The sequence below is a fragment of the Malaclemys terrapin genome, chromosome 1, assembly GCF_027887155.1.
Source record: "Malaclemys terrapin pileata isolate rMalTer1 chromosome 1, rMalTer1.hap1, whole genome shotgun sequence".
NCBI lineage: Eukaryota > Metazoa > Chordata > Testudines > Emydidae > Malaclemys > Malaclemys terrapin.
The window spans coordinates 347,500,818-347,526,482 of NC_071505.1; the positions used below are offsets into that span (position 1 = coordinate 347,500,818).

General features: G+C 49.4%; 2 protein-coding genes across 2 annotated transcripts; one reads left to right on the forward strand and one right to left on the reverse strand.

The window, feature by feature from the left end:
• Nucleotides 1-5,197: 5,197 nt before the first annotated feature.
• LOC128830201 (olfactory receptor 51E2-like) lies at nucleotides 5,198-6,137 on the reverse strand. The gene is given in 2 exon segments (XM_054015987.1): nucleotides 5,198-5,962; nucleotides 5,964-6,137. Coding segments are annotated over 2 exon segments (939 nt in total).
• A 15,630-nt stretch (nucleotides 6,138-21,767) lies between these two features.
• Nucleotides 21,768-22,707, forward strand: LOC128830196 (olfactory receptor 51E2-like). The gene is given in 2 exon segments (XM_054015983.1): nucleotides 21,768-21,941; nucleotides 21,943-22,707. Coding segments are annotated over 2 exon segments (939 nt in total).
• The last annotated feature ends 2,958 nt before the right edge of the window (nucleotides 22,708-25,665 follow it).

The window sequence follows — 25,665 nt, forward strand, 5'->3', positions numbered from 1 at the left end:
TTACCCATGGCTGTATAAAGAGGGGTGAAGTGAGTAGAAGCAGGGTGGTGACCTTACTTCTGTATTTGGCATTGGTGAGACCAATGCTGGAATACTGCATCCAGGTCTGGTGCTCAGATTGAAAAATTGGAGAGGGTGCAGAAAAGAGCCACAAAAATGATTGAAGGGTTGGAGAAAATGCTAGACAGAAACTTCAAGAGCTGAACCTGCTTAGCTTATCCAAAGGGAGACAGAGCTGACTTGATGACAGTGGAGAAGCACCTTCACATGGCAAAATACCAGCTACAAACGGGCTCTTTAATCTAGCAGGGAAAAGTATAACAAGAACAAGTGGCTGGAAACTGAAGCCAGACAAATTAAATTTGGAAATGAGGCACACATTATTAACAGCGAAGGTGCTTAACCAGTGGAACAAACTCCCAAGGGAGGTGGTGGATTCTCCTGCTATCTCCAAACCAAGACTGGATGCCTTCCTGGAAGATATGCTTTAGAGGAACACATGTTTTGCATTAGTCAAACACAAGTCATTGGGCTCAATACGGGGGTAACTGGGAGAAATTCTGCAGCCTGTGATATACAAGAGGTCAGACTAGATCAGTGGTTTTCAAACTTTTTTTCTGTCAACCGAGTTGAAGAAAATTGTTGATGCCCACGACCCAATGGGGTATGAGGGGTTTGGGGTGTGGGAGGGGCTCAGGGCTGGGGCAGAGGGTTGGGGTGCTGGGGTGAGAGCAGTGGGGGTGAGGGCTGTGGGATGGGATCGGGAATGAGGGGTTAAGAGTGTGGGAGGGAGCTCAGGATGGGGCATGGGATTGAGGTGAGGGAGCGGGTCAGGGCTCTGGGCTGGGGATGCTGGCTCTGGGGTGGGGCCGGGGATGTGGAGTTTGGGGTGCATGAGGGGGCTCTGGGTTTGGGGGTGGCTCAGGGCTGGGGCAGGGGACTGGGGCTCGGAGTTGGGGCAATGGAAGTGTGGAGCTGGTGCTCATGGCGAGGGCAGAGTGCAGAGCTCTGTTGCCCCCCCGCCTAGTAGCCGGACCCGCTGCTGGCCACTTCTGGGGCGCAGCGCGGTGTCAGAACAGGAAGGGACTAGCCTGCCTTAGCCGGGAAGCACTGCCGACGGGACTTTTATCAGCCCCATCGTTGGTGCTGACCAGAGACGCTGTGACGCAGTGCCTTACATTCCCTGACCCAGTACTGGTTGCAACCCACAGCTTGAAAACGACTGGACTAGATGACCTAATGGCCCTTCTGGCCTTAAACTCTATAAATCTGTGAATCGTTGTCTTGAGTGGATCGTTATCTTGGATGCAACTGGAAGAAGTTGCTCCTCTGATTGCTTATGTGCAGTCAACAAGAATATACGTTGGCCAAGCACACATTACTAAATGGCAAAATAAATAAATGAATGACTAGTCCTTAAATACACCTACCAATACTAACAGGCACTCACCACATCTCAGTTCCCTTATGAAGACAGGCTCTGAGTATCTTCTTCCGGCACTTTGAGAAGTCTCCTGTGCTCAGCCCTGTAAACCCTGTCTATGCTAAGAGATCAATTCTGCCAGCAGCTGTCAAACCCCATCTCCTACTGAAGTCAAGGGGAGCTAAGGGTGTTCAGCATGTCCGAGGACACCCATCATCTTGCGGGAGACGGGTAGTTTTCTAAACTCAACACGAGTAGAGCTGGCAGAATATGTGTCTCAAAACAATCAAGCTCAGTTTAAGGACATTTCAGCCAGCATTGTCCAAACTCACCAGGGTCTGCCAGTAACGGACGCCGAGAATTCTCCTTGCTTCATCAGATAGGAAAACTCAGTGGGTGCTGCGTACTGCCTGGGTTTGCCATCTGTCAGGCTTACTGCGTTGGGTTATTTATCAGCTTTCCGAACCGCCCACCAGGGCATGGCTCAATCCGCTGGGAATTTCATTCTGATCCAGTGCATGTTGCAGATAAACATGCTTTGCCTCTCTGCCTCTCCCTCGCTTCCTGAGACCCAGGACACGGGAATTATTGTGGTTACCACTTATATGGCACCTGTCATCCGGAAGGATCCCGAAGTCCATTACAAACCGATTAAAGACGTGTGTAGACTTATGTCTCTGGTCACCAAAATATGGCCTCCTCTCAGGATAGGACCTCAGTTTTTTAATAGCAAATTTCAACGCAATAGTTCTGGACAAGACGTAAAGAGATATTGTGTCTTTCTCCTTTTGCTTCAACGTTTTTATTGAACAAAGAGGTAAAAGAGAAATGAAATACGTAAAACATATAAAGCTGAGTACATTATACAGCTGTATTCATTGGATCATAACATTCTATTCCATTCTAAGCTCTTGTGCCATGTCTATCCTGCAGCATCTGAGCACCTCCCAGCAGTGCATAAGGCGATGTGACTGGCATCTGTCCCTTATTGTGCCTTTTCCATTCCTCGCCCCAGCGGGACATTCTGAGATATATTTTTTTAATGAAACACATAGGCTGGGATTTCCAAAAGTGCTCAAGCGACTTAGGAACAAAAATCCCATTGAAAGGCACTTAGAGCTCAGTCAGACAAATTGGAGAAATGGTCTGATGTAAACAGGATAAAGTTTAACAAAGACAAATGCAAAGTGCTCCATTTAGGAAGGAAAAATCAGTTTCACACATACAGAATGGGAAGAGACTGTCTAGGAAGGAGTACGGCAGAAAGGGATCTAGGGGTTATAGTGGACCACAAGCTAAATATGAGTCAAAAGTGTGATGCTGTTGCAAAAAAAGCAAACACGATTCTGGGATGCATTAACAGGTGTGTTGTGAGCAAGACACGAGAAGTCATTCTTCCGCTCTACTCTGCGCTGGTTAGGCCTCAACTGGAGTATTGTGTCCAGTTCTGGACACCGCATTTCAAGAAATATGTGGAGAAATTGGAGAGGGTCCAGAGAAGAGCAACAAGAATGATTAAAGGTCTTGAGAACATGACCTATGAAGGAAGGCTGAAAGAATTGGGTTTGTTTAGTTTGGAAAAGAGAAGACTGAGAGGGGACATGATAGCAGTTTTCAGGTATCTAAAAGGGTGTCATAAGGAGGAGGGAGAAAACGTGTTCACCTTAGCCTCTAAGGCTAGAACAAGAAGCAATGGGTTTAAACTGCAGCAAGGGAGGTCTAGGTTGGACATTAGGAAAAAGTTCCTAACTGTCAGGGTGGTTAAACACTGGAATAAATTGCCTAGGGAGGTTGTGGAATCTCCATCTCTGGAGATATTTAAGAGTAGGTTAGATAAATGTCTATCGGGATGGTCTAGACAGTATTTGGTCCTGCCATGAGGGCAGGGGACTGGACTCGATGACCTCTCGAGGTCCCTTCCAGTCCTAGAATCTATGAATCTATGAACCTAGGTGCTTTTGAAAATCTTGGTGGATGCGTTAGCCTATCTTCGCCTATGCATTAGTGATAGATGGCCCCTGAAAGAACTGTCTCTCCTGCCTAAATAAGCTGTACTCTTGCAGTATCTGTAGATACATGTATGTGTAGACAGACAGTACTGTACTTGTGTTAGTATATAGGCCTGTTTGTTAGCCTGGGATAGGGTTTGTTAGTATAATGGGAACAGGGGAGGGTCTACAGCTACTTAACAAGTGTCTGAGCCATCCAGATCTCCCCATAGGGCAATCTCTTGTAACCGTGCCTCTGTGGACCACAACCGAGAATGCCAAATTCAGGACAAACTGCTGAGAAGTAGGGCAGATACACCCCAAGACTGATGGCTAATCCCCCATAGGATATACCAAACCAGCAACAAAAATAAACTTCCGTTTCACCACACTGGCTAACAAGAAGTCATAAAAGCAGTTTCCTTAGGCATTCCAGTCCTTGAATTACCACCAAAAACACTAGACTTAGAGATGAGTGGTTCTTTAAAACCAATCTCTTTAAATAAAAGATTCTTCTGTTCTCAAATGACCAGCCACATACCCAGGTCAATATATAACTTAGATCTTTCCCAAAAATCACGCTGATGCCAATTCTTTAGTATCTAAAATCTAAAGGTTTATTCATAAAAAGAAAGAAAGGTGAGAATTAAAATTCGTTAAAGGAATCAAATACACACAGTAATTGCAAAGTTCTTGGTTCAGGCTTGTAGCAGTGATGGAATAAACTGCTGGCTGGATATATCTCTGGTTGCTTCCAAATCATTGGAAGGACCTCAGTCCCTTGGTTAGAAGGCTTCCATTAGTGTAAGTCCATAGTCCAGAGGCTTGAACAGGAAAGAGGGAAAATGGAGGTGTTTCCAGGTCCTTTTATAGCTTCTGCCATGTGCCGGAAAACCCACTGTTTCAAACAAAGCCCCCAGCACAGCTAGTGGAAAATCACAGGTGACAAGATGGGGTTTGGAATCACACCGGCAAGTCACATGTCCATGCATAGTTTTGCTTAGTCACAGCAGGAAAGTCCATTATCTGTAGATAGGCATCTCCCATGGTCCATTGTGAGTTAAGTGTCCTTTTGATGGGATTCTCCATTTGAATAGTCCCTCCAAGATGTGCTGGTTAACTACCTTGTGGGTGTTACCCCAGGAGCAAACATTTGAAATCCAGGTACAGAGCCAATACTCATACCTTCAAACACAAAATATATACATGCACACAGATAGCATAATCATAACCAGCAATTCATAACCGTTTCATAGACATCTTACATGCCACAGTTTGTACAAGAGTTGTTGCAAATATATAACAGTGGTTGCAACAATGATCTACATGGTCATATTTTAATCAGATAACGTCACACCTCTCTATCCAGGTCCCTGTGTTGGTTCCCATCACCACAGTTTTTCAGAATGAATGTGTGCTCTCAGGTTAGGTTCATTCTTTGTGTTATTTGTGTTGTAGCAGTGCCTGGGGGCCCCAGTCACGGACCAGCTGTTGTGCTAGGCGCTGTACAAACACAGAACAAAACGACAGTCCCCATTCCAGAGAGCTTCCAATCTCAGTGTAAGACAAGAGAAGACAGGTGGATACAGAAGACAAAGTGGAGGCAAGTCTCTGAGTGGCTCCTTCGTTATCAATCTTAAGTTATAGATTCATGGATTCTAAGGCCAGAAGGGACCATTGTGATCATCTAGTCTGACCTCCTGTGTAGCACAGGCCAGGGAACTGCCCCAGAATTATTCCCAGAGCAGGTCTTTTAGAAAAACATCGCATCTTGATTTAAAAATGGTCAGTGATGGAGAATCCACCTCAGGATCCGTCTGCGTATCTGTTTGGTCCTCGCCCCGTAGACAATGGGATTCAGCAGGGGCGGCACCAGGAGGTAGACGTCCCCCATGACAACCTGAACCAGCGGAGCGAGGCCTTTCCCAAACCTGTGCACCACGGACAGTCCAATCAGTGGCATGTAGAAGGCCAGGACCACACAGAGGTGGGCCACGCAGGTGCTGAAAGCCTTGACACGCTCCTTCCTCGAGGATAGCTGCAAGACAGCCTTGATGATCATGAAGTAGGACAAGGCAATCAGTAGCGCGTCGAGCCCCATCACCAAGAGGATAGCAGTCAAGCCATAGACGACATTGACTGTGGTGCTGGTGCAGGCCAGGTTCATAACGTCCTGGTGCAAACAATAGGAGTGCGACAGGATGTTGGAGCCGCAGAACGATAGGCGAAGAATGAGCAAGGGCAAAGGGAGGAAGAACATCACACCCCTAGCCACAGCAGCCAGGCCTATCTTCACCATCACCGGACTGGTGAGGATGGTCGCGTGCTGCAGAGGGTGGCATATGGCCATGTACCGATCCCAGGCCATGGCCAGCAGGACGGTGGACTCGACAGCAGACAGGGAGTGGATGAGGAACATCTGGAGCAGGCAGGCGCCGAAGCTGATTTCCCTCCAGTCAAACCACAGGAGGGAGAGCATTCTGGGCACGGTGCAGGTGGACAGCGCCAGGTCGATGGAGGCCAGCATACACAGGAAGATGTACATGGGGGCTATGGAGGCTCAGCTCCATCTTTACAATGAACACCACCGCGCCGTTGCCTACAATGGCCACGAGGTACATGGAGCACAGAGGGAACGCCAGCCAGAAACGGGCAGCTTCCAGCCCGGGCGTGCCGGCCAAGACGAAGGAGGAAGGGCTGAGGTCGGTGTTGTTGGGAGAGGGCATGGTGCGCCGGCTGTGATGCTATTCCATGTTGTCTCCCCCCCCCTGCCAGGGACAGAGAAACAGTATTGTAATGAAGCACGTCTAGTGATACTGCGTCTGAAGGGATTACGGCAAGTAGGTGCCACTAACCCTGGGTGGTGGGTGAACCCCTCCTTCGGGGAGGCTGGCCCGCCAGCCTCGCCCCGTCCGCCCCAGGACCCACCCCCTGCACAGCCAGAGGATCCCCGAAGACCCCCCCACCCATGCGGCTGGAGGAGCCCCGAGGACTCTCCCCTGCGCCCTCCCCAGCTATGCCGGCCGCACCCTCCAATGCTGGCCCCAGTGCCGGGCTGAGCTACCGCCCCCCCCCCATGCCATCCAGGCCACTGGCCCCTGGGCTGGCCTGAGCCCCGGGCTGCCTCTGGCCACGTGTGGGCCTGAGTTCCAGAGTGAGCCCCTGCTGTCTTCAGGGTAGGGGGGAGTGCGGGCGGGGCCTCGGGGTGGAAATGGGTGGGGCTATGGCCTGGGTCGGGGGAGGCTTAGCCTGCCCTGGCCTTTGACACCCGCCGCCCAGTCCTCTAACAATAAATTAGCTTCCCAGTTCTGGTCAGCACGGCTTCCACCCTGAGCCCCGAGCCCCTCCCATCAGGGACCCACCACAGGCGTTACCTCCACTCCACTGTGGCTTCCCTTCCCCAGACACTGCCTGTGCCAATCACCCTCTCTCCCCTCTTGCAGCCCTATAGGCCCAGGTGTAGCCCAGCCCCTTTCAATTGGCTGGATTGGGCTCTGACACAGGGGAACTGGGCCCAGGTCTGATAACAGGGATCAGCTCCCCTGTGACAGGGACAGGCCTGACTCTTGGGTCCTTTGCTCCCTGAGTGAAAAGGAGCAGGGAGGTTGCAGCCCCACCTAATGTAATGGACACCCTAAAGGGGTCGTAGGATGACCAGATGTCCCGATTTTATAGAGACAGTCCTGATTTTTGGTCTTTTTCTTATATAGGCTCCTATTACCCCCCACCCCCTGTCCCAATTGTTCACATTTGCTGTCTGGTCACCCTAAGGGTAGGTAGCCCCATGGAGAGGGCTGCAGGGGAAAAAACACATGCGTTGCCCATTGCAGAATGTTTCAGTTGCTTCTCTGGCTTGGATGCCCTGGGGGACATTCCATTTGCCTCTGTCCTGCACCTCCAGGCACTACAGTCCATGCTGAGATTTTAAGGTGCCAATGTGTAATCTGTAGCACCTGCTCCGAGCAAGACCATTAGGAATGCTGCTTGGCTGCAGGGTAATATTACTTTTACTCCCTGTACCAGTGTGATGAAATGGGAATTTTCTGCAATACTTTTCTGACCCCTATGTGTGCCTCAGTTTGCCCTACATGTTGCATTGTTACCCAGTTGGGGAGGAAAGGGGTAAACAGTGAGGTGACAACATTTGCAAACAAGACAAAATTATTCAAGATAGTTAAATCCAAAGCAGACTGCAAAGAGCTACAAAGGGGAAACTCATAAAACTTGGTGACTGGGCAACAAACTGGCAGATGAAGTTTAATGTTGTTAAGTGCAAAGTAATGCACATTGGAAAACATAATCCCAACTATGCATATAAAATGATGGGGTCTAAATTAACTGCTATCACGCAAGAAAGAGACTGTGGACTCGTGGAGAGTTCTCTGAAAACATCTGCTCAATGTGCAGTGGCAGTCAAAAAAACTAACAGAATGTGAGCAATCATTAGGAAAGGGATAGACAATAAGACAGAAAATATCATATTGCCTCTGTATAAATCCATGTGTGACGGGGCGCGCTCACCACTCCAGCGCCTCCTCGTGGCCAATATGGGAATTAGCTCTGGTAGCCAGTGTGCCCTGCTCCGCCCATCACCTCTTCTGCTCCTGAACCCACATCCCTCCAAGGACCGCGATGTCCTCTTCAGTGACAGCCCTCCGGCCGTGCCACACTAGGTGCTCCCCCCCTCCCGGGGGAACGTCTCTGTAGTCCCTGTCCAGCCACTTCTCTCAGCGGTGACCACAGTCTACTGTTTGGCCCCTTCCCCAGTGGTGAGTGGGGGGACCCAGGCCCGCCCACTATGCCGGGTCCCAGCCTGTAGAAGGCGGCTGCTTGCGGCGACCCCTACGATTCTTCAGCAGGTTTTCCTGGGCCACTTCCCCACGTCCCCAGCACCCTCTTTGCCCTTGCCTCAGGGCCTCGGCCTGCAGAACCTTGCATCCCACCAGGAGCTGCCTTTAGCCTCCCGGGTCTCTGCCTGCCGCACTGCTCTGTCCAGGGTGTTTGCTACCTTTAGCCTGCAAAGCAGCCAGTCCTCCTCCCTCCTCAAGCTTCAGGGAGTCACTGAAGCTGCTCTGCTCTGCAGCTCTTCTTATATGGGCCAGCCCAGCCCTGATTGGCTGCTCCTCGCAGCCCCTCTCTGATTAGCTGCCTCCTATGCAGCCTCCCTAGGGCTCTATTAACCCCTTAGAGCCCAGTGTGGGGCAGGAGCCCCATCACACCATGGAATGCCCACACCTTGAATGGGGTCTAAATTAGCTATTAATACTCAAGGACGAGATCTTGGAGTCATTGTGGATAGTTCTCTGAAAACAGAGGAAAGGGATAGCTAATAAGAGAATATATCATAATGCTACTACAGGGGTCAGCAACCTTTCAGAAGTGCTGTGCCGAGTCATAACTTATTCACTCTAATTTAAGGTTTCACGTGCCAGTCATACATTTTAACCTTTTTAGAGGGTCTTTTTCTATAAGTCTATAATATATAACTAAACTATTGTGGTATGTAAAATAAATAATGTTTTTTAAATGTTTAAGAAGCTTCATTTAAAATTAAATTAAAATGCAGAGCCCTCTGGACCGGTGGCTAGGACCCCTGCAGTGTAAGTGCCACTGAAAATCAGCTCGTGTGCTGCGTTTGGCACGCGTGCCATAGGTTGCCTACCCCTGTGCTACTATATAAATCCATGGTACGCTCACACCTTAAATACTGAATGCAGTTCTGGTCACCCCATCTCAAAAAAGATATATTGGTATTGGAAAAGGTAGAAAAGTGCAACAAAAATGATTAGGGGTATTGAACAGCTTCCATATTAGGAGAGATTAAAAAGGTTTATAAAATCTTGACTGGTGTGGAGAAAGTTAATAAGGGAGTGTTATTTACCCCTTCACATAACACAAGAAACAGGGGTCACTCAATGAAGTTAATAGGCAGCAGGTTTAAAAGAAACATAAGGAAGTGCTTCCTCACAAAATGCACAGTCAACCTGTGGAACTCATTGCCAGAGGCTGTTGTGAAGGCCAAAAGTATAACAGAGTTCAAAAAAGAATTAGATAAGTTCCTGGAGGATAGGTCCATCAGTGGCTATTAGCCAAGAGGATCAGGGATGGAACTCTATGCTTTGCGTGTCCATCCTCTCTATTTGCCAGAAGCTGGGACTGGATGGCAGGGGATGGATCACTTGTTGATTGCCCTCTTCTGTTCATTCCCACTGAAGCATCTGGCTCCAGCCACTGCTGGAAGACAGGATATTGGGCTAGATGGACCATTGATTTGACCCAGTCTGGTCATTTTTATGTTCTTACTAAGGAGGACTGGCTGAAGCCGACCGCACATCAGTGGAGAATCTGAGACGACCCTGGCAAAGCCAGTCACCAGGGCATCTACACCTAGCAACCAACGACCCAGAGGGAGATGGATTTCCCCAGCTCTCAGCAGGGAGGCTGAGCGACAACCCGCAGCTCCAGAACAAAGGGTTGGAGAGGTCTGAAGTGGGGGGATAAGAGGTGGCTGCTGGATGGAACAACGAGATGGAGCTCTTCCCTGGGAATTGACGAACGAGCTCAGATTGAGAGAGAGACAGAACCTGAACATGGAGTTCACTACAGCTCGGTGGGGCTCTGGGGAACCAGAATGGAACTGAACTATACTTTACCCTCTGTGCTAGCTTAAGGACTTCCTAGGCTGTGTTCAGTTGACAAACCCGACTGCTTTAACAACGCTGCTTGCGTGTCACTGCGAATGCGTGGCCATGTGCATTAGTTCCTGAAGAGTGGACAAGTCTCTACCGGGAGCCTAGCTCAGCTGGACTCGCTGAACAGAGCTCACGGTGTGAAGCAGGAGGGCTGGAGCCCCAGAGGTTCAGTCGCGGGAGGTGGTGAGGCCGCGTGGAACCTACCCTGGAGGAAGAGTGAGACCCCTACGGGGTCTGGTGCACCAAGGGGTTCCTCCAAGAGACCATCCCAAAGCTGGGGGCGCAGCACTGATCCTGTGGGGCTGTGACAACCAGTAAGAGGGGTTGCAGAATATTAATACAATATTGTTTAGTAAATCAACAAATGTAATTAGAGAAAACTTGTGCTGAAATTTGTAGCAGAGAGAGAGCGAGAGAGAGAAAGATTATTTTTGGCTCACTCTCCCTTCTGTCGTATTGCTGGGGTTTTATTTCCTGGATCTGTAGTTTCTTGCCTGGGCTTAACGGGCTGCAGCTGTGTGATTGGCAGGTTTCCTCACTACATGCGCTGGGTGAATTACTGTACAAGTCCGTCTCCGCAGGGCCAGGCACAAAAGAGGGACGGACCACTGGCTGAGGTGCTACATGAGCCCTGATATCTCAGCACAGCTGAGACGGCCCTGAGCTGCATCTGGACCCTGGTCTCCCCCAGATTCGGTGGCGTTCCCGTCTGCAGTTTCTGTTCAGGCCCATCTCTAATGAAAGCGGATTGAGCACCGGTGGCTCTCCGGAGCCGATCCCTGGCTGGCTGCCGTCAATTGGAGGCATTCCATTGTCCTCAATGGGCTTTCTTGTGAATGCCAGAGAGGCCTCAGCTCACTTCCAAGCTCCATTGGACATAGGCCTTGAGACAGACACACACCAGTTCCATCTTCTCTCTTAGATATTTTTTAAACACTCTGAAGTTCTGAGCATGCCACGTCCCCGGCTCAGCCTTTCACTTGCCACCATCTTTAGCAACAGGGTCCCACTTTGTATTAATGCTCCTTTTGCAAATACATTACACAGGGTTAATGAATGATTAATGGATGTTTTGATAAATGATTAGCCAATTGTTATAGAGTCTGACGGGTCAATTTGTTGCTTATAACTATGGCTTAAAGCCTTTTATGATACCGTCTACCGATGTGCTTATAATAACCTATAACTCATACTACTTGTGTGTGTAACATGGCAATAGCTATTAATCATTTACTAACCCTTTATAAATGGGAGCTTAATATACGGCTGGCTAAAGATCTTCCTACTTCCTGCTGAACATTTCAATAACCCACTTGCATTAATGATTAGGTAAAAGGAACAAGCCGCCTGAATTATTAATAGCAACTAACAGAATCAGTTTCGCCTTCTAATCATTTTGAAATACAAGTAGCGCATGATCACATTGTGAGACTCCTATTGGACAAGTAGCCCCGGGCTTTTAAAACTTTGGAAGACAGGGTGACCGGTAGAGAAACAGGCGAAATGAGCAGGGGATCTTTCCAGTTCTTTGGACCTAGGGTGACCGATAGAAAGTGTGAAAAATTGAGACAGGGTGTGTGTGTGGGTGGGGGGGTTGTTGTTGGTGGTGGTAATAGGCGCCTATATAAAACAAAGCCCCGAATATTGGGACTGCCCCTATAAAACTGGGACATCTGGTCACCCTATTTGGACCACGTATATGCAGGGCAAGATTTTCAACCGTGACAAGTAATTTTGGGGACCCAAATTGAGACAGGTTAAAAGGGCTTAATTTTCTGATAGTGGGTGCTGAGAACGTTTTAAAAATCAGGTCCCGCTAAGGAATAGCAGATTCAGAATGGGTCCCTGTCTTTCAAAGCAATCAGTTTTATGTTTCTAACTTGAGTCTTCCAGCCAAAAGCCTCAGTAATCAACGACCTCAAGGGGAAAGCACACGCAAGCAGCACAACACCCCGACTTTGGCAAAGCGAGGTTTGATCCATGCAGCCGGATGATCACTGCAAGCAGCACCCCGAATTCTCTTGCAAACAGTGACCCTGACTTTCTAATTATGGAACCAGGCTCACTCTACGCCTCTGACTCACCAGAATGAACCGAGCAAGGAGGATTTCTGCACCGTCCAAGAGAAGTCATGCACAGCTCTCGCTGGCCTGCCTGCAGCACCTAGGACTTGTCAGGGAGGGCGGCGTATCTTATGCCTTCTGGAAAGCCCACTGGGGTCACAGCGTTAGCATTGAGACGTCTCAGATGAGTTCTAAACAGAAACGGGTGCTCGAGGCAACTGCCGGCTAGTCACTTTATATTAACCCTTCTTTGAGCAGAGCGGAACAGGCTGGGGCTGGGTTGCTCCACTTTCCGCCACCCCGTGAGTGCGGAGGTGTGGGGTGTGTGACCCCTGCTGCCTTCCTGCACTGGCTGCTCCTGTCTCCCAAAGCCCTTGGGTGCATCCCCCCACCCCCGCGGAAGCCTGGGACACGCCCCACCCCCTGCATAGGCCTGGGACACCTGGGGGGCTGCGTAGGGCACCACAATCTCTAGAGCAGGGGCTGTGAACAAGCTTTCCAAAAGCGCCTGGTGATTCTGGGTGCTCCAATTACTGGGGGCTCAACTGGTGGCACTCAAAGGGGGCTGATTTTCAGAGAGGGGTTGCTAAGCACTTTCTGAAAATCTGCCCCTTCAAAGTGTCTCAAGTCAAGCACCCAAAGGTCACTAGGCGTCTTCAAAAAGTTCGGCCCCGATCTTTAATTGTGTCTGTAAAGCCCCATGCACCTCTATGGTGCTATACATAGCAGTGCTGCTGCCTCTGTTGTCGCTTTCAATGTGCCTCACTGGCTTGTTTCGCATGTTGTTCTGTTCTGCACTGCACATAATCGATATGTGTTTGACAACATCGTACCTACACTAAAGGAGATTTACGTATTTAAAGTGTTATGAGAGATGGTGACGTCATTTTTCTGTATGCTTGTAAAAGCTGGGGTTATGCTAGGGTAGTACTGGCCTCCAGGTCAGAGCAAGTACACCTCTACCCCGATAGAACACGGTCCTCGGGAGCCAAAAAATCTCACCGTCTTATAGGTGAGACCGCATTATATTGGGTACAGTCTGGTACGGCGAACCGGCAAAAGCCGGTACACCGGGTCGGACTGGACCGGCTTCCCCGATGGTGATTTAAAGGGCCCAGAGCTCCGGCCGCTGCGGGGAGCCCTGGGTCCTTTAAATCACCACCGGAGCTCTGGCAGCCGGGCTCGGGCAGCACTTTAAGGGGTCTGGCACTCCCCGCAGCGGCCAGAGCCTCTGCCCGGGCAGGGATTTAAAGGGCCCAGGGCTCCACACGAATTCGGATATACCGCGGTAAAGCAGTGGGGCTCGGGCGGCGCTTTAAAGGCCCCAGGGCTCCCCGCTGCTTTACCACATTATATCCGAATTCATGTTATATCTGGTCGCGTTCTATCGGGGTAGAGGTGTATTAGTATTAATATTCAGACTGGAGAAAAGGGGTACGTTTTTAACAGTCAGCGTAATTAACCATTGGGACAATTTACCAAAGCTCGGAGAGGATTCTCCATCACAGGCAATTGGTAAATCAAGGCAGGATGATTTTCTAGAAATGAGGAATTAGGAGTTATTGTGGGGCAGGTCTCTGGCCTGTGCTAGACAGGCAGTCAGACTAGATGATCACCAGGCTCCCTTCTGGCCTTGGGAGCTATGAATCCAGTGTACATCATGCATTCACCACTTGGCTCTTGATTTGGATTCTGGGTGCCGGTAGTGCCCCTAGTGGCTGAGAAGAGGAAGGACTCAGTTGCAGTGAATCTAACGTAGGAATGGGAAGAAACGGTCAATTTTCAACATCGCACCAGGCTGACAGCCGGGGGTGGGCCAAGATTCAGTACCTGGGCTGATGTTCCATATCGTTATTGATGGTCTGGCAAAGGGCGGGCGGGAACTGAGGTGGTAACCTTTGCAGATGGCACAACATTAAATTGGTGAAGCGTGAGGAGCTGCAGAAGAACCCAAGAAAGGGCAAAGAAAAGGCAGCCCAATGGCAGTTGAAACTCAGGGTTGGCCCTTGCAAAGTAAAGTAACACTGGAAGGGATCACGTGAACGGCTGCAAACGTCTGGGTTCTAAATTAACCCTAACAGCTCAGCGTCTCTGAAAGCCAGCGTTCCCCGTCCATCGTGGGCTGCTTTCCTAGAGAATGCTTCGTTTTTAAGAGCAAACTCATCCAACTGGACAGTGTCAGTGTGCAGTATAAATATTCCCTGACGCTGCCAAGCCAGCCTTTAGTGATCCCCACGGAGAGACTAGAACGGGGTTTGCGTTCCTTGCAATGTGAAGAACAATCTTCTCCATCGCCACGCCAGTAAACAGGATGTCATGGAATTAAGCACTTGATCCTGTTCTGTGCAAGTCAGTGGGAAAGTTGCCATGGACTTCTATGGAACCAGGATGAAGCCAAAAGTGAGTCAGAAGCAGTTTTGCTTGTAATGGGCCTTCTCCTGCCTGATACCGAGCACTTGCCGATCCCACTGGGGAGATCAGACCAATTCAGAGTCTGGCCGCTCTTAGATCATGCTCCATTGCCCACTCTGGCTGGAATAAACCAGGAAAAGAATGGTGTGGAGAAATCCTCCATGAACCTGAAAAGGTGAAAGAGAAAACTTGGTAGCACCTTCCTCCATGAATGGTCCCACTGACATCAACCGGGCTACTCACAGAGTAATATGGGAGTCAGTGTGTAAAAGGGTCTCTGAACCTGGCCCTGGAATGAAGTCCGTTTTAGGTCTCACAATGCCAATCTGATTTATCTGGGAACTAACTAAATACTACAAGAAAGTCAAGGACACCCAGACAGACTTTACTGGGAGATAGGTTTGCCCAGCATCTCTCAGGCTCACATCGTGGGATGCCCACCTCCTGGCAAGGGGATGCTAGGAGGAAGCAGTCCCTTTGGTGTAGGAGCAGCCTGGCCCTTGTGCAGAGGGCACTAGGGGTAAGCAAGGATACTTGCAGGCCAGAACCAGGCCCGGGCAGGCCCCTACTAAATATGGGTGCCAGCTCTCAGGTTCCTCAGTTACCAGTCCTGCTAGCAAGGCTCTCAGTCTCTCTCTCACCAACAGGCAGCTTTATAAACGCTAATAGCACCTAATTCCTTAGCCTCCTGGTGCTGAATCAAGAGCCCCTAAGGGATCTACCAGCCTTCCACCACCTGCTTCTGGATGGGAGGGAGGGAGGGTGAGCAAGGAATTAACTCTTTCCCTGCTGGACAGAGCAGACGTTTCTGCAGCCCAGTCACAAATTGACCAGGAGATATAGATACCAGACCAGTGGTCAGCTGTGCTCGTTTATATTAGCCGAAGAGCTGACCCAGGAGTCAGGACAAAGAAGGGTTAATATAAAGTGACTAGCCGGCAGTTGCCTCGAGCACCCGTTTCTGTTTAGAACTCATCTGAGACGTCTCAATGCTAACGCTGTGACCCCAGTGGGCTTTCCAGAAGGCATAAGATACGCCGCCCTCCCTGACAAGTCCTAGGTGCTGCAGGCAGGCCAGCGAGAGCTGTGCATGACTTCTCTTGGACGGTGCAGAAATCCTCCTTGCTCGGTTCATTCTGGTGAGTCAGAGGCGTAGAGTGAGCCTGGTTCCATAATTAGAAAGTCAGGGTCACTGTTTGCAAGAGAATTCGGGGTGCTGCTTGCAGTGATCATCCGGCTGCATGGATCAAACCTCGCTTTGCCAAAGTCGGGGTGTTGTGCTGCTTGCGTGTGCTTTCCCCTTGAGGTCGTTGATTACTGAGGCTTTTGGCTGGAAGACTCAAGTTAGAAACATAAAACTGATTGCTTTGAAAGACAGGGACCCATTCTGAATCTGCTATTCCTTAGCGGGACCTGATTTTTAAAACGTTCTCAGCACCCACTATCAGAAAATTAAGCCCTTTTAACCTGTCTCAATTTGGGTCCCCAAAATTACTTGTCACGGTTGAAAATCTTGCCCTGCATATACGTGGTCCAAATAGGGTGACCAGATGTCCCAGTTTTATAGGGGCAGTCCCAATATTCGGGGCTTTGTTTTATATAGGCGCCTATTACCACCACCAACAACAACCCCCCCACCCACACACACACCCTGTCTCAATTTTTCACACTTTCTATCGGTCACCCTAGGTCCAAAGAACTGGAAAGATCCCCTGCTCATTTCGCCTGTTTCTCTACCGGTCACCCTGTCTTCCAAAGTTTTAAAAGCCCGGGGCTACTTGTCCAATAGGAGTCTCACAATGTGATCATGCGCTACTTGTATTTCAAAATGATTAGAAGGCGAAACTGATTCTGTTAGTTGCTATTAATAATTCAGGCGGCTTGTTCCTTTTACCTAATCATTAATGCAAGTGGGTTATTGAAATGTTCAGCAGGAAGTAGGAAGATCTTTAGCCAGCCGTATATTAAGCTCCCATTTATAAAGGGTTAGTAAATGATTAATAGCTATTGCCATGTTACACACACAAGTAGTATGAGTTATAGGTTATTATAAGCACATCGGTAGACGGTATCATAAAAGGCTTTAAGCCATAGTTATAAGCAACAAATTGACCCGTCAGACTCTATAACAATTGGCTAATCATTTATCAAAACATCCATTAATCATTCATTAACCCTGTGTAATGTATTTGCAAAAGGAGCATTAATACAAAGTGGGACCCTGTTGCTAAAGATGGTGGCAAGTGAAAGGCTGAGCCGGGGACGTGGCATGCTCAGAACTTCAGAGTGTTTAAAAAATATCTAAGAGAGAAGATGGAACTGGTGTGTGTCTGTCTCAAGGCCTATGTCCAATGGAGCTTGGAAGTGAGCTGAGGCCTCTCTGGCATTCACAAGAAAGCCCATTGAGGACAATGGAATGCCTCCAATTGACGGCAGCCAGCCAGGGATCGGCTCCGGAGAGCCACCGGTGCTCAATCCGCTTTCATTAGAGATGGGCCTGAACAGAAACTGCAGACGGGAACGCCACCGAATCTGGGGGAGACCAGGGTCCAGATGCAGCTCAGGGCCGTCTCAGCTGTGCTGAGATATCAGGGCTCATGTAGCACCTCAGCCAGTGGTCCGTCCCTCTTTTGTGCCTGGCCCTGCGGAGACGGACTTGTACAGTAATTCACCCAGCGCATGTAGTGAGGAAACCTGCCAATCACACAGCTGCAGCCCGTTAAGCCCAGGCAAGAAACTACAGATCCAGGAAATAAAACCCCAGCAATACGACAGAAGGGAGAGTGAGCCAAAAATAATCTTTCTCTCTCTCGCTCTCTCTCTGCTACAAATTTCAGCACAAGTTTTCTCTAATTACATTTGTTGATTTACTAAACAATATTGTATTAATATTCTGCAACCCCTCTTACTGGTTGTCACAGCCCCACAGGATCAGTGCTGCGCCCCCAGCTTTGGGATGGTCTCTTGGAGGAACCCCTTGGTGCACCAGACCCCGTAGGGGTCTCACTCTTCCTCCAGGGTAGGTTCCACGCGGCCTCACCACCTCCCGCGACTGAACCTCTGGGGCTCCAGCCCTCCTGCTTCACACCGTGAGCTCTGTTCAGCGAGTCCAGCTGAGCTAGGCTCCCGGTAGAGACTTGTCCACTCTTCAGGAACTAATGCACATGGCCACGCATTCGCAGTGACACGCAAGCAGCGTTGTTAAAGCAGTCGGGTTTGTCAACTGAACACAGCCTAGGAAGTCCTTAAGCTAGCACAGAGGGTAAAGTATAGTTCAGTTCCATTCTGGTTCCCCAGAGCCCCACCGAGCTGTAGTGAACTCCATGTTCAGGTTCTGTCTCTCTCTCAATCTGAGCTCGTTCGTCAATTCCCAGGGAAGAGCTCCATCTCGTTGTTCCATCCAGCAGCCACCTCTTATCCCCCCACTTCAGACCTCTCCAACCCTTTGTTCTGGAGCTGCGGGTTGTCGCTCAGCCTCCCTGCTGAGAGCTGGGGAAATCCATCTCCCTCTGGGTCGTTGGTTGCTAGGTGTAGATGCCCTGGTGACTGGCTTTGCCAGGGTCGTCTCAGATTCTCCACTGATGTGCGGTCGGCTTCAGCCAGTCCTCCTTAGTAAGAACATAAAAATGACCAGACTGGGTCAAATCAATGGTCCATCTAGCCCAATATCCTGTCTTCCAGCAGTGGCTGGAGCCAGATGCTTCAGTGGGAATGAACAGAAGAGGGCAATCAACAAGTGATCCATCCCCTGCCATCCAGTCCCAGCTTCTGGCAAATAGAGAGGATGGACACGCAAAGCATAGAGTTCCATCCCTGATCCTCTTGGCTAATAGCCACTGATGGACCTATCCTCCAGGAACTTATCTAATTCTTTTTTGAACTCTGTTATACTTTTGGCCTTCACAACAGCCTCTGGCAATGAGTTCCACAGGTTGACTGTGCATTTTGTGAGGAAGCACTTCCTTATGTTTCTTTTAAACCTGCTGCCTATTAACTTCATTGAGTGACCCCTGTTTCTTGTGTTATGTGAAGGGGTAAATAACACTCCCTTATTAACTTTCTCCACACCAGTCAAGATTTTATAAACCTTTTTAATCTCTCCTAATATGGAAGCTGTTCAATACCCCTAATCATTTTTGTTGCACTTTTCTACCTTTTCCAATACCAATATATCTTTTTTGAGATGGGGTGACCAGAACTGCATTCAGTATTTAAGGTGTGAGCGTACCATGGATTTATATAGTAGCACAGGGGTAGGCAACCTATGGCACGCGTGCCAAACGCAGCACACGAGCTGATTTTCAGTGGCACTTACACTGCAGGGGTCCTAGCCACCGGTCCAGAGGGCTCTGCATTTTAATTTAATTTTAAATGAAGCTTCTTAAACATTTAAAAAACATTATTTATTTTACATACCACAATAGTTTAGTTATATATTATAGACTTATAGAAAAAGACCCTCTAAAAAGGTTAAAATGTATGACTGGCACGTGAAACCTTAAATTAGAGTGAATAAGTTATGACTCGGCACAGCACTTCTGAAAGGTTGCTGACCCCTGTAGTAGCATTATGATATATTCTCTTATTAGCTATCCCTTTCCTCTGTTTTCAGAGAACTATCCACAATGACTCCAAGATCTCGTCCTTGAGTATTAATAGCTAATTTAGACCCCATTCAAGGTGTGGGCATTCCATGGTGTGATGGGGCTCCTGCCCCACACTGGGCTCTAAGGGGTTAATAGAGCCCTAGGGAGGCTGCATAGGAGGCAGCTAATCAGAGAGGGGCTGCGAGGAGCAGCCAATCAGGGCTGGGCTGGCCCATATAAGAAGAGCTGCAGAGCAGAGCAGCTTCAGTGACTCCCTGAAGCTTGAGGAGGGAGGAGGACTGGCTGCTTTGCAGGCTAAAGGTAGCAAACACCCTGGACAGAGCAGTGCGGCAGGCAGAGACCCGGGAGGCTAAAGGCAGCTCCTGGTGGGATGCAAGGTTCTGCAGGCCGAGGCCCTGAGGCAAGGGCAAAGAGGGTGCTGGGGACGTGGGGAAGTGGCCCAGGAAAACCTGCTGAAGAATCGTAGGGGTCGCCGCAAGCAGCCGCCTTCTACAGGCTGGGACCCGGCATAGTGGGCGGGCCTGGGTCCCCCCACTCACCACTGGGGAAGGGGCCAAACAGTAGACTGTGGTCACCGCTGAGAGAAGTGGCTGGACAGGGACTACAGAGACGTTCCCCCGGGAGGGGGGGAGCACCTAGTGTGGCACGGCCGGAGGGCTGTCACTGAAGAGGACATCGCGGTCCTTGGAGGGATGTGGGTTCAGGAGCAGAAGAGGTGATGGGCGGAGCAGGGCACACTGGCTACCAGAGCTAATTCCCATATTGGCCACGAGGAGGCGCTGGAGTGGTGAGCGCGCCCCGTCACACATGGATTTATACAGAGGCAATATGATATTTTCTGTCTTATTGTCTATCCCTTTCCTAATGATTGCTCACATTCTGTTAGTTTTTTTGACTGCCACTGCACATTGAGCAGATGTTTTCAGAGAACTCTCCACGAGTCCACAGTCTCTTTCTTGCGTGATAGCAGTTAATTTAGACCCCATCATTTTATATGCATAGTTGGGATTATGTTTTCCAATGTGCATTACTTTGCACTTAACAACATTAAACTTCATCTGCCAGTTTGTTGCCCAGTCACCAAGTTTTATGAGTTTCCCCTTTGTAGCTCTTTGCAGTCTGCTTTGGATTTAACTATCTTGAATAATTTTGTCTTGTTTGCAAATGTTGTCACCTCACTGTTTACCCCTTTCCTCCCCAACTGGGTAACAATGCAACATGTAGGGCAAACTGAGGCACACATAGGGGTCAGAAAAGTATTGCAGAAAATTCCCATTTCATCACACTGGTACAGGGAGTAAAAGTAATATTACCCTGCAGCCAAGCAGCATTCCTAATGGTCTTGCTCGGAGCAGGTGCTACAGATTACACATTGGCACCTTAAAATCTCAGCATGGACTGTAGTGCCTGGAGGTGCAGGACAGAGGCAAATGGAATGTCCCCCAGGGCATCCAAGCCAGAGAAGCAACTGAAACATTCTGCAATGGGCAACGCATGTGTTTTTTCCCCTGCAGCCCTCTCCATGGGGCTACCTACCCTTAGGGTGACCAGACAGCAAATGTGAACAATTGGGACAGGGGGTGGGGGGTAATAGGAGCCTATATAAGAAAAAGACCAAAAATCAGGACTGTCTCTATAAAATCGGGACATCTGGTCATCCTACGACCCCTTTAGGGTGTCCATTACATTAGGTGGGGCTGCAACCTCCCTGCTCCTTTTCACTCAGGGAGCAAAGGACCCAAGAGTCAGGCCTGTCCCTGTCACAGGGGAGCTGATCCCTGTTATCAGACCTGGGCCCAGTTCCCCTGTGTCAGAGCCCAATCCAGCCAATTGAAAGGGGCTGGGCTACACCTGGGCCTATAGGGCTGCAAGAGGGGAGAGAGGGTGATTGGCACAGGCAGTGTCTGGGGAAGGGAAGCCACAGTGGAGTGGAGGTAACGCCTGTGGTGGGTCCCTGATGGGAGGGGCTCGGGGCTCAGGGTGGAAGCCGTGCTGACCAGAACTGGGAAGCTAATTTATTGTTAGAGGACTGGGCGGCGGGTGTCAAAGGCCAGGGCAGGCTAAGCCTCCCCCGACCCAGGCCATAGCCCCACCCATTTCCACCCCGAGGCCCCGCCCGCACTCCCCCCTACCCTGAAGACAGCAGGGGCTCACTCTGGAACTCAGGCCCACACGTGGCCAGAGGCAGCCCGGGGCTCAGGCCAGCCCAGGGGCCAGTGGCCTGGATGGCATGGGGGGGGGGCGGTAGCTCAGCCCGGCACTGGGGCCAGCATTGGAGGGTGCGGCCGGCATAGCTGGGGAGGGCGCAGGGGAGAGTCCTCGGGGCTCCTCCAGCCGCATGGGTGGGGGGGTCTTCGGGGATCCTCTGGCTGTGCAGGGGGTGGGTCCTGGGGCGGACGGGGCGAGGCTGGCGGGCCAGCCTCCCCGAAGGAGGGGTTCACCCACCACCCAGGGTTAGTGGCACCTACTTGCCGTAATCCCTTCAGACGCAGTATCACTAGACGTGCTTCATTACAATACTGTTTCTCTGTCCCTGGCAGGGGGGGGGAGACAACATGGAATAGCATCACAGCCGGCGCACCATGCCCTCTCCCAACAACACCGACCTCAGCCCTTCCTCCTTCGTCTTGGCCGGCACGCCCGGGCTGGAAGCTGCCCGTTTCTGGCTGGCGTTCCCTCTGTGCTCCATGTACCTCGTGGCCATTGTAGGCAACGGCGCGGTGGTGTTCATTGTAAAGATGGAGCTGAGCCTCCATAGCCCCCATGTACATCTTCCTGTGTATGCTGGCCTCCATCGACCTGGCGCTGTCCACCTGCACCGTGCCCAGAATGCTCTCCCTCCTGTGGTTTGACTGGAGGGAAATCAGCTTCGGCGCCTGCCTGCTCCAGATGTTCCTCATCCACTCCCTGTCTGCTGTCGAGTCCACCGTCCTGCTGGCCATGGCCTGGGATCGGTACATGGCCATATGCCACCCTCTGCAGCACGCGACCATCCTCACCAGTCCGGTGATGGTGAAGATAGGCCTGGCTGCTGTGGCTAGGGGTGTGATGTTCTTCCTCCCTTTGCCCTTGCTCATTCTTCGCCTATCGTTCTGCGGCTCCAACATCCTGTCGCACTCCTATTGTTTGCACCAGGACGTTATGAACCTGGCCTGCACCAGCACCACAGTCAATGTCGTCTATGGCTTGACTGCTATCCTCTTGGTGATGGGGCTCGACGCGCTACTGATTGCCTTGTCCTACTTCATGATCATCAAGGCTGTCTTGCAGCTATCCTCGAGGAAGGAGCGTGTCAAGGCTTTCAGCACCTGCGTGGCCCACCTCTGTGTGGTCCTGGCCTTCTACATGCCACTGATTGGACTGTCCGTGGTGCACAGGTTTGGGAAAGGCCTCGCTCCGCTGGTTCAGGTTGTCATGGGGGACGTCTACCTCCTGGTGCCGCCCCTGCTGAATCCCATTGTCTACGGGGCGAGGACCAAACAGATACGCAGACGGATCCTGAGGTGGATTCTCCATCACTGACCATTTTTAAATCAAGATGCGATGTTTTTCTAAAAGACCTGCTCTGGGAATAATTCTGGGGCAGTTCCCTGGCCTGTGCTACACAGGAGGTCAGACTAGATGATCACAATGGTCCCTTCTGGCCTTAGAATCCATGAATCTATAACTTAAGATTGATAACGAAGGAGCCACTCAGAGACTTGCCTCCACTTTGTCTTCTGTATCCACCTGTCTTCTCTTGTCTTACACTGAGATTGGAAGCTCTCTGGAATGGGGACTGTCGTTTTGTTCTGTGTTTGTACAGCGCCTAGCACAACAGCTGGTCCGTGACTGGGGCCCCCAGGCACTGCTACAACACAAATAACACAAAGAATGAACCTAACCTGAGAGCACACATTCATTCTGAAAAACTGTGGTGATGGGAACCAACACAGGGACCTGGATAGAGAGGTGTGACGTTATCTGATTAAAATATGACCATGTAGATCATTGTTGCAACCACTGTTATATATTTGCAACAACTCTTGTACAAACTGTGGCATGTAAGATGTCTATGAAACGGTTATGAATTGCTGGTTATGATTATGCTATCTGTGTGCATGTATATATTTTGTGTTTGAAGGTATGAGTATTGGCTCTGTACCTGGATTTCAAATGTTTGCTCCTGGGGTAACACCCACAAGGTAGTTAACCAGCACATCTTGGAGGGACTATTCAAATGGAGAATCCCATCAAAAGGACACTTAACTCACAATGGACCATGGGAGATGCCTATCTACAGATAATGGACTTTCCTGCTGTGACTAAGCAAAACTATGCATGGACATGTGACTTGCCGGTGTGATTCCAAACCCCATCTTGTCACCTGTGATTTTCCACTAGCTGTGCTGGGGGCTTTGTTTGAAACAGTGGGTTTTCCGGCACATGGCAGAAGCTATAAAAGGACCTGGAAACACCTCCATTTTCCCTCTTTCCTGTTCAAGCCTCTGGACTATGGACTTACACTAATGGAAGCCTTCTAACCAAGGGACTGAGGTCCTTCCAATGATTTGGAAGCAACCAGAGATATATCCAGCCAGCAGTTTATTCCATCACTGCTACAAGCCTGAACCAAGAACTTTGCAATTACTGTGTGTATTTGATTCCTTTAACGAATTTTAATTCTCACCTTTCTTTCTTTTTATGAATAAACCTTTAGATTTTAGATACTAAAGAATTGGCATCAGCGTGATTTTTGGGAAAGATCTAAGTTATATATTGACCTGGGTATGTGGCTGGTCATTTGAGAACAGAAGAATCTTTTATTTAAAGAGATTGGTTTTAAAGAACCACTCATCTCTAAGTCTAGTGTTTTTGGTGGTAATTCAAGGACTGGAATGCCTAAGGAAACTGCTTTTATGACTTCTTGTTAGCCAGTGTGGTGAAACGGAAGTTTATTTTTGTTGCTGGTTTGGTATATCCTATGGGGGATTAGCCATCAGTCTTGGGGTGTATCTGCCCTACTTCTCAGCAGTTTGTCCTGAATTTGGCATTCTCGGTTGTGGTCCACAGAGGCACGGTTACAAGAGATTGCCCTATGGGGAGATCTGGATGGCTCAGACACTTGTTAAGTAGCTGTAGACCCTCCCCTGTTCCCATTATACTAACAAACCCTATCCCAGGCTAACAAACAGGCCTATATACTAACACAAGTACAGTACTGTCTGTCTACACATACATGTATCTACAGATACTGCAAGAGTACAGCTTATTTAGGCAGGAGAGACAGTTCTTTCAGGGGCCATCTATCACTAATGCATAGGCGAAGATAGGCTAACGCATCCACCAAGATTTTCAAAAGCACCTAGGTTCATAGATTCATAGATTCTAGGACTGGAAGGGACCTCGAGAGGTCATCGAGTCCAGTCCCCTGCCCTCATGGCAGGACCAAATACTGTCTAGACCATCCCGATAGACATTTATCTAACCTACTCTTAAATATCTCCAGAGATGGAGATTCCACAACCTCCCTAGGCAATTTATTCCAGTGTTTAACCACCCTGACAGTTAGGAACTTTTTCCTAATGTCCAACCTAGACCTCCCTTGCTGCAGTTTAAACCCATTGCTTCTTGTTCTAGCCTTAGAGGCTAAGGTGAACACGTTTTCTCCCTCCTCCTTATGACACCCTTTTAGATACCTGAAAACTGCTATCATGTCCCCTCTCAGTCTTCTCTTTTCCAAACTAAACAAACCCAATTCTTTCAGCCTTCCTTCATAGGTCATGTTCTCAAGACCTTTAATCATTCTTGTTGCTCTTCTCTGGACCCTCTCCAATTTCTCCACATATTTCTTGAAATGCGGTGTCCAGAACTGGACACAATACTCCAGTTGAGGCCTAACCAGCGCAGAGTAGAGCGGAAGAATGACTTCTCGTGTCTTGCTCACAACACACCTGTTAATGCATCCCAGAATCGTGTTTGCTTTTTTTGCAACAGCATCACACTTTTGACTCATATTTAGCTTGTGGTCCACTATAACCCCTAGATCCCTTTCTGCCGTACTCCTTCCTAGACAGTCTCTTCCCATTCTGTATGTGTGAAACTGATTTTTCCTTCCTAAATGGAGCACTTTGCATTTGTCTTTGTTAAACTTTATCCTGTTTACATCAGACCATTTCTCCAATTTGTCTGACTGAGCTCTAAGTGCCTTTCAATGGGATTTTTGTTCCTAAGTCGCTTGAGCACTTTTGGAAATCCCAGCCTATGTGTTTCATTAAAAAAATATATCTCAGAATGTCCCGCTGGGGCGAGGAATGGAAAAGGCACAATAAGGGACAGATGCCAGTCACATCGCCTTATGCACTGCTGGGAGGTGCTCAGATGCTGCAGGATAGACATGGCACAAGAGCTTAGAATGGAATAGAATGTTATGATCCAATGAATACAGCTGTATAATGTACTCAGCTTTATATGTTTTACGTATTTCATTTCTCTTTTACC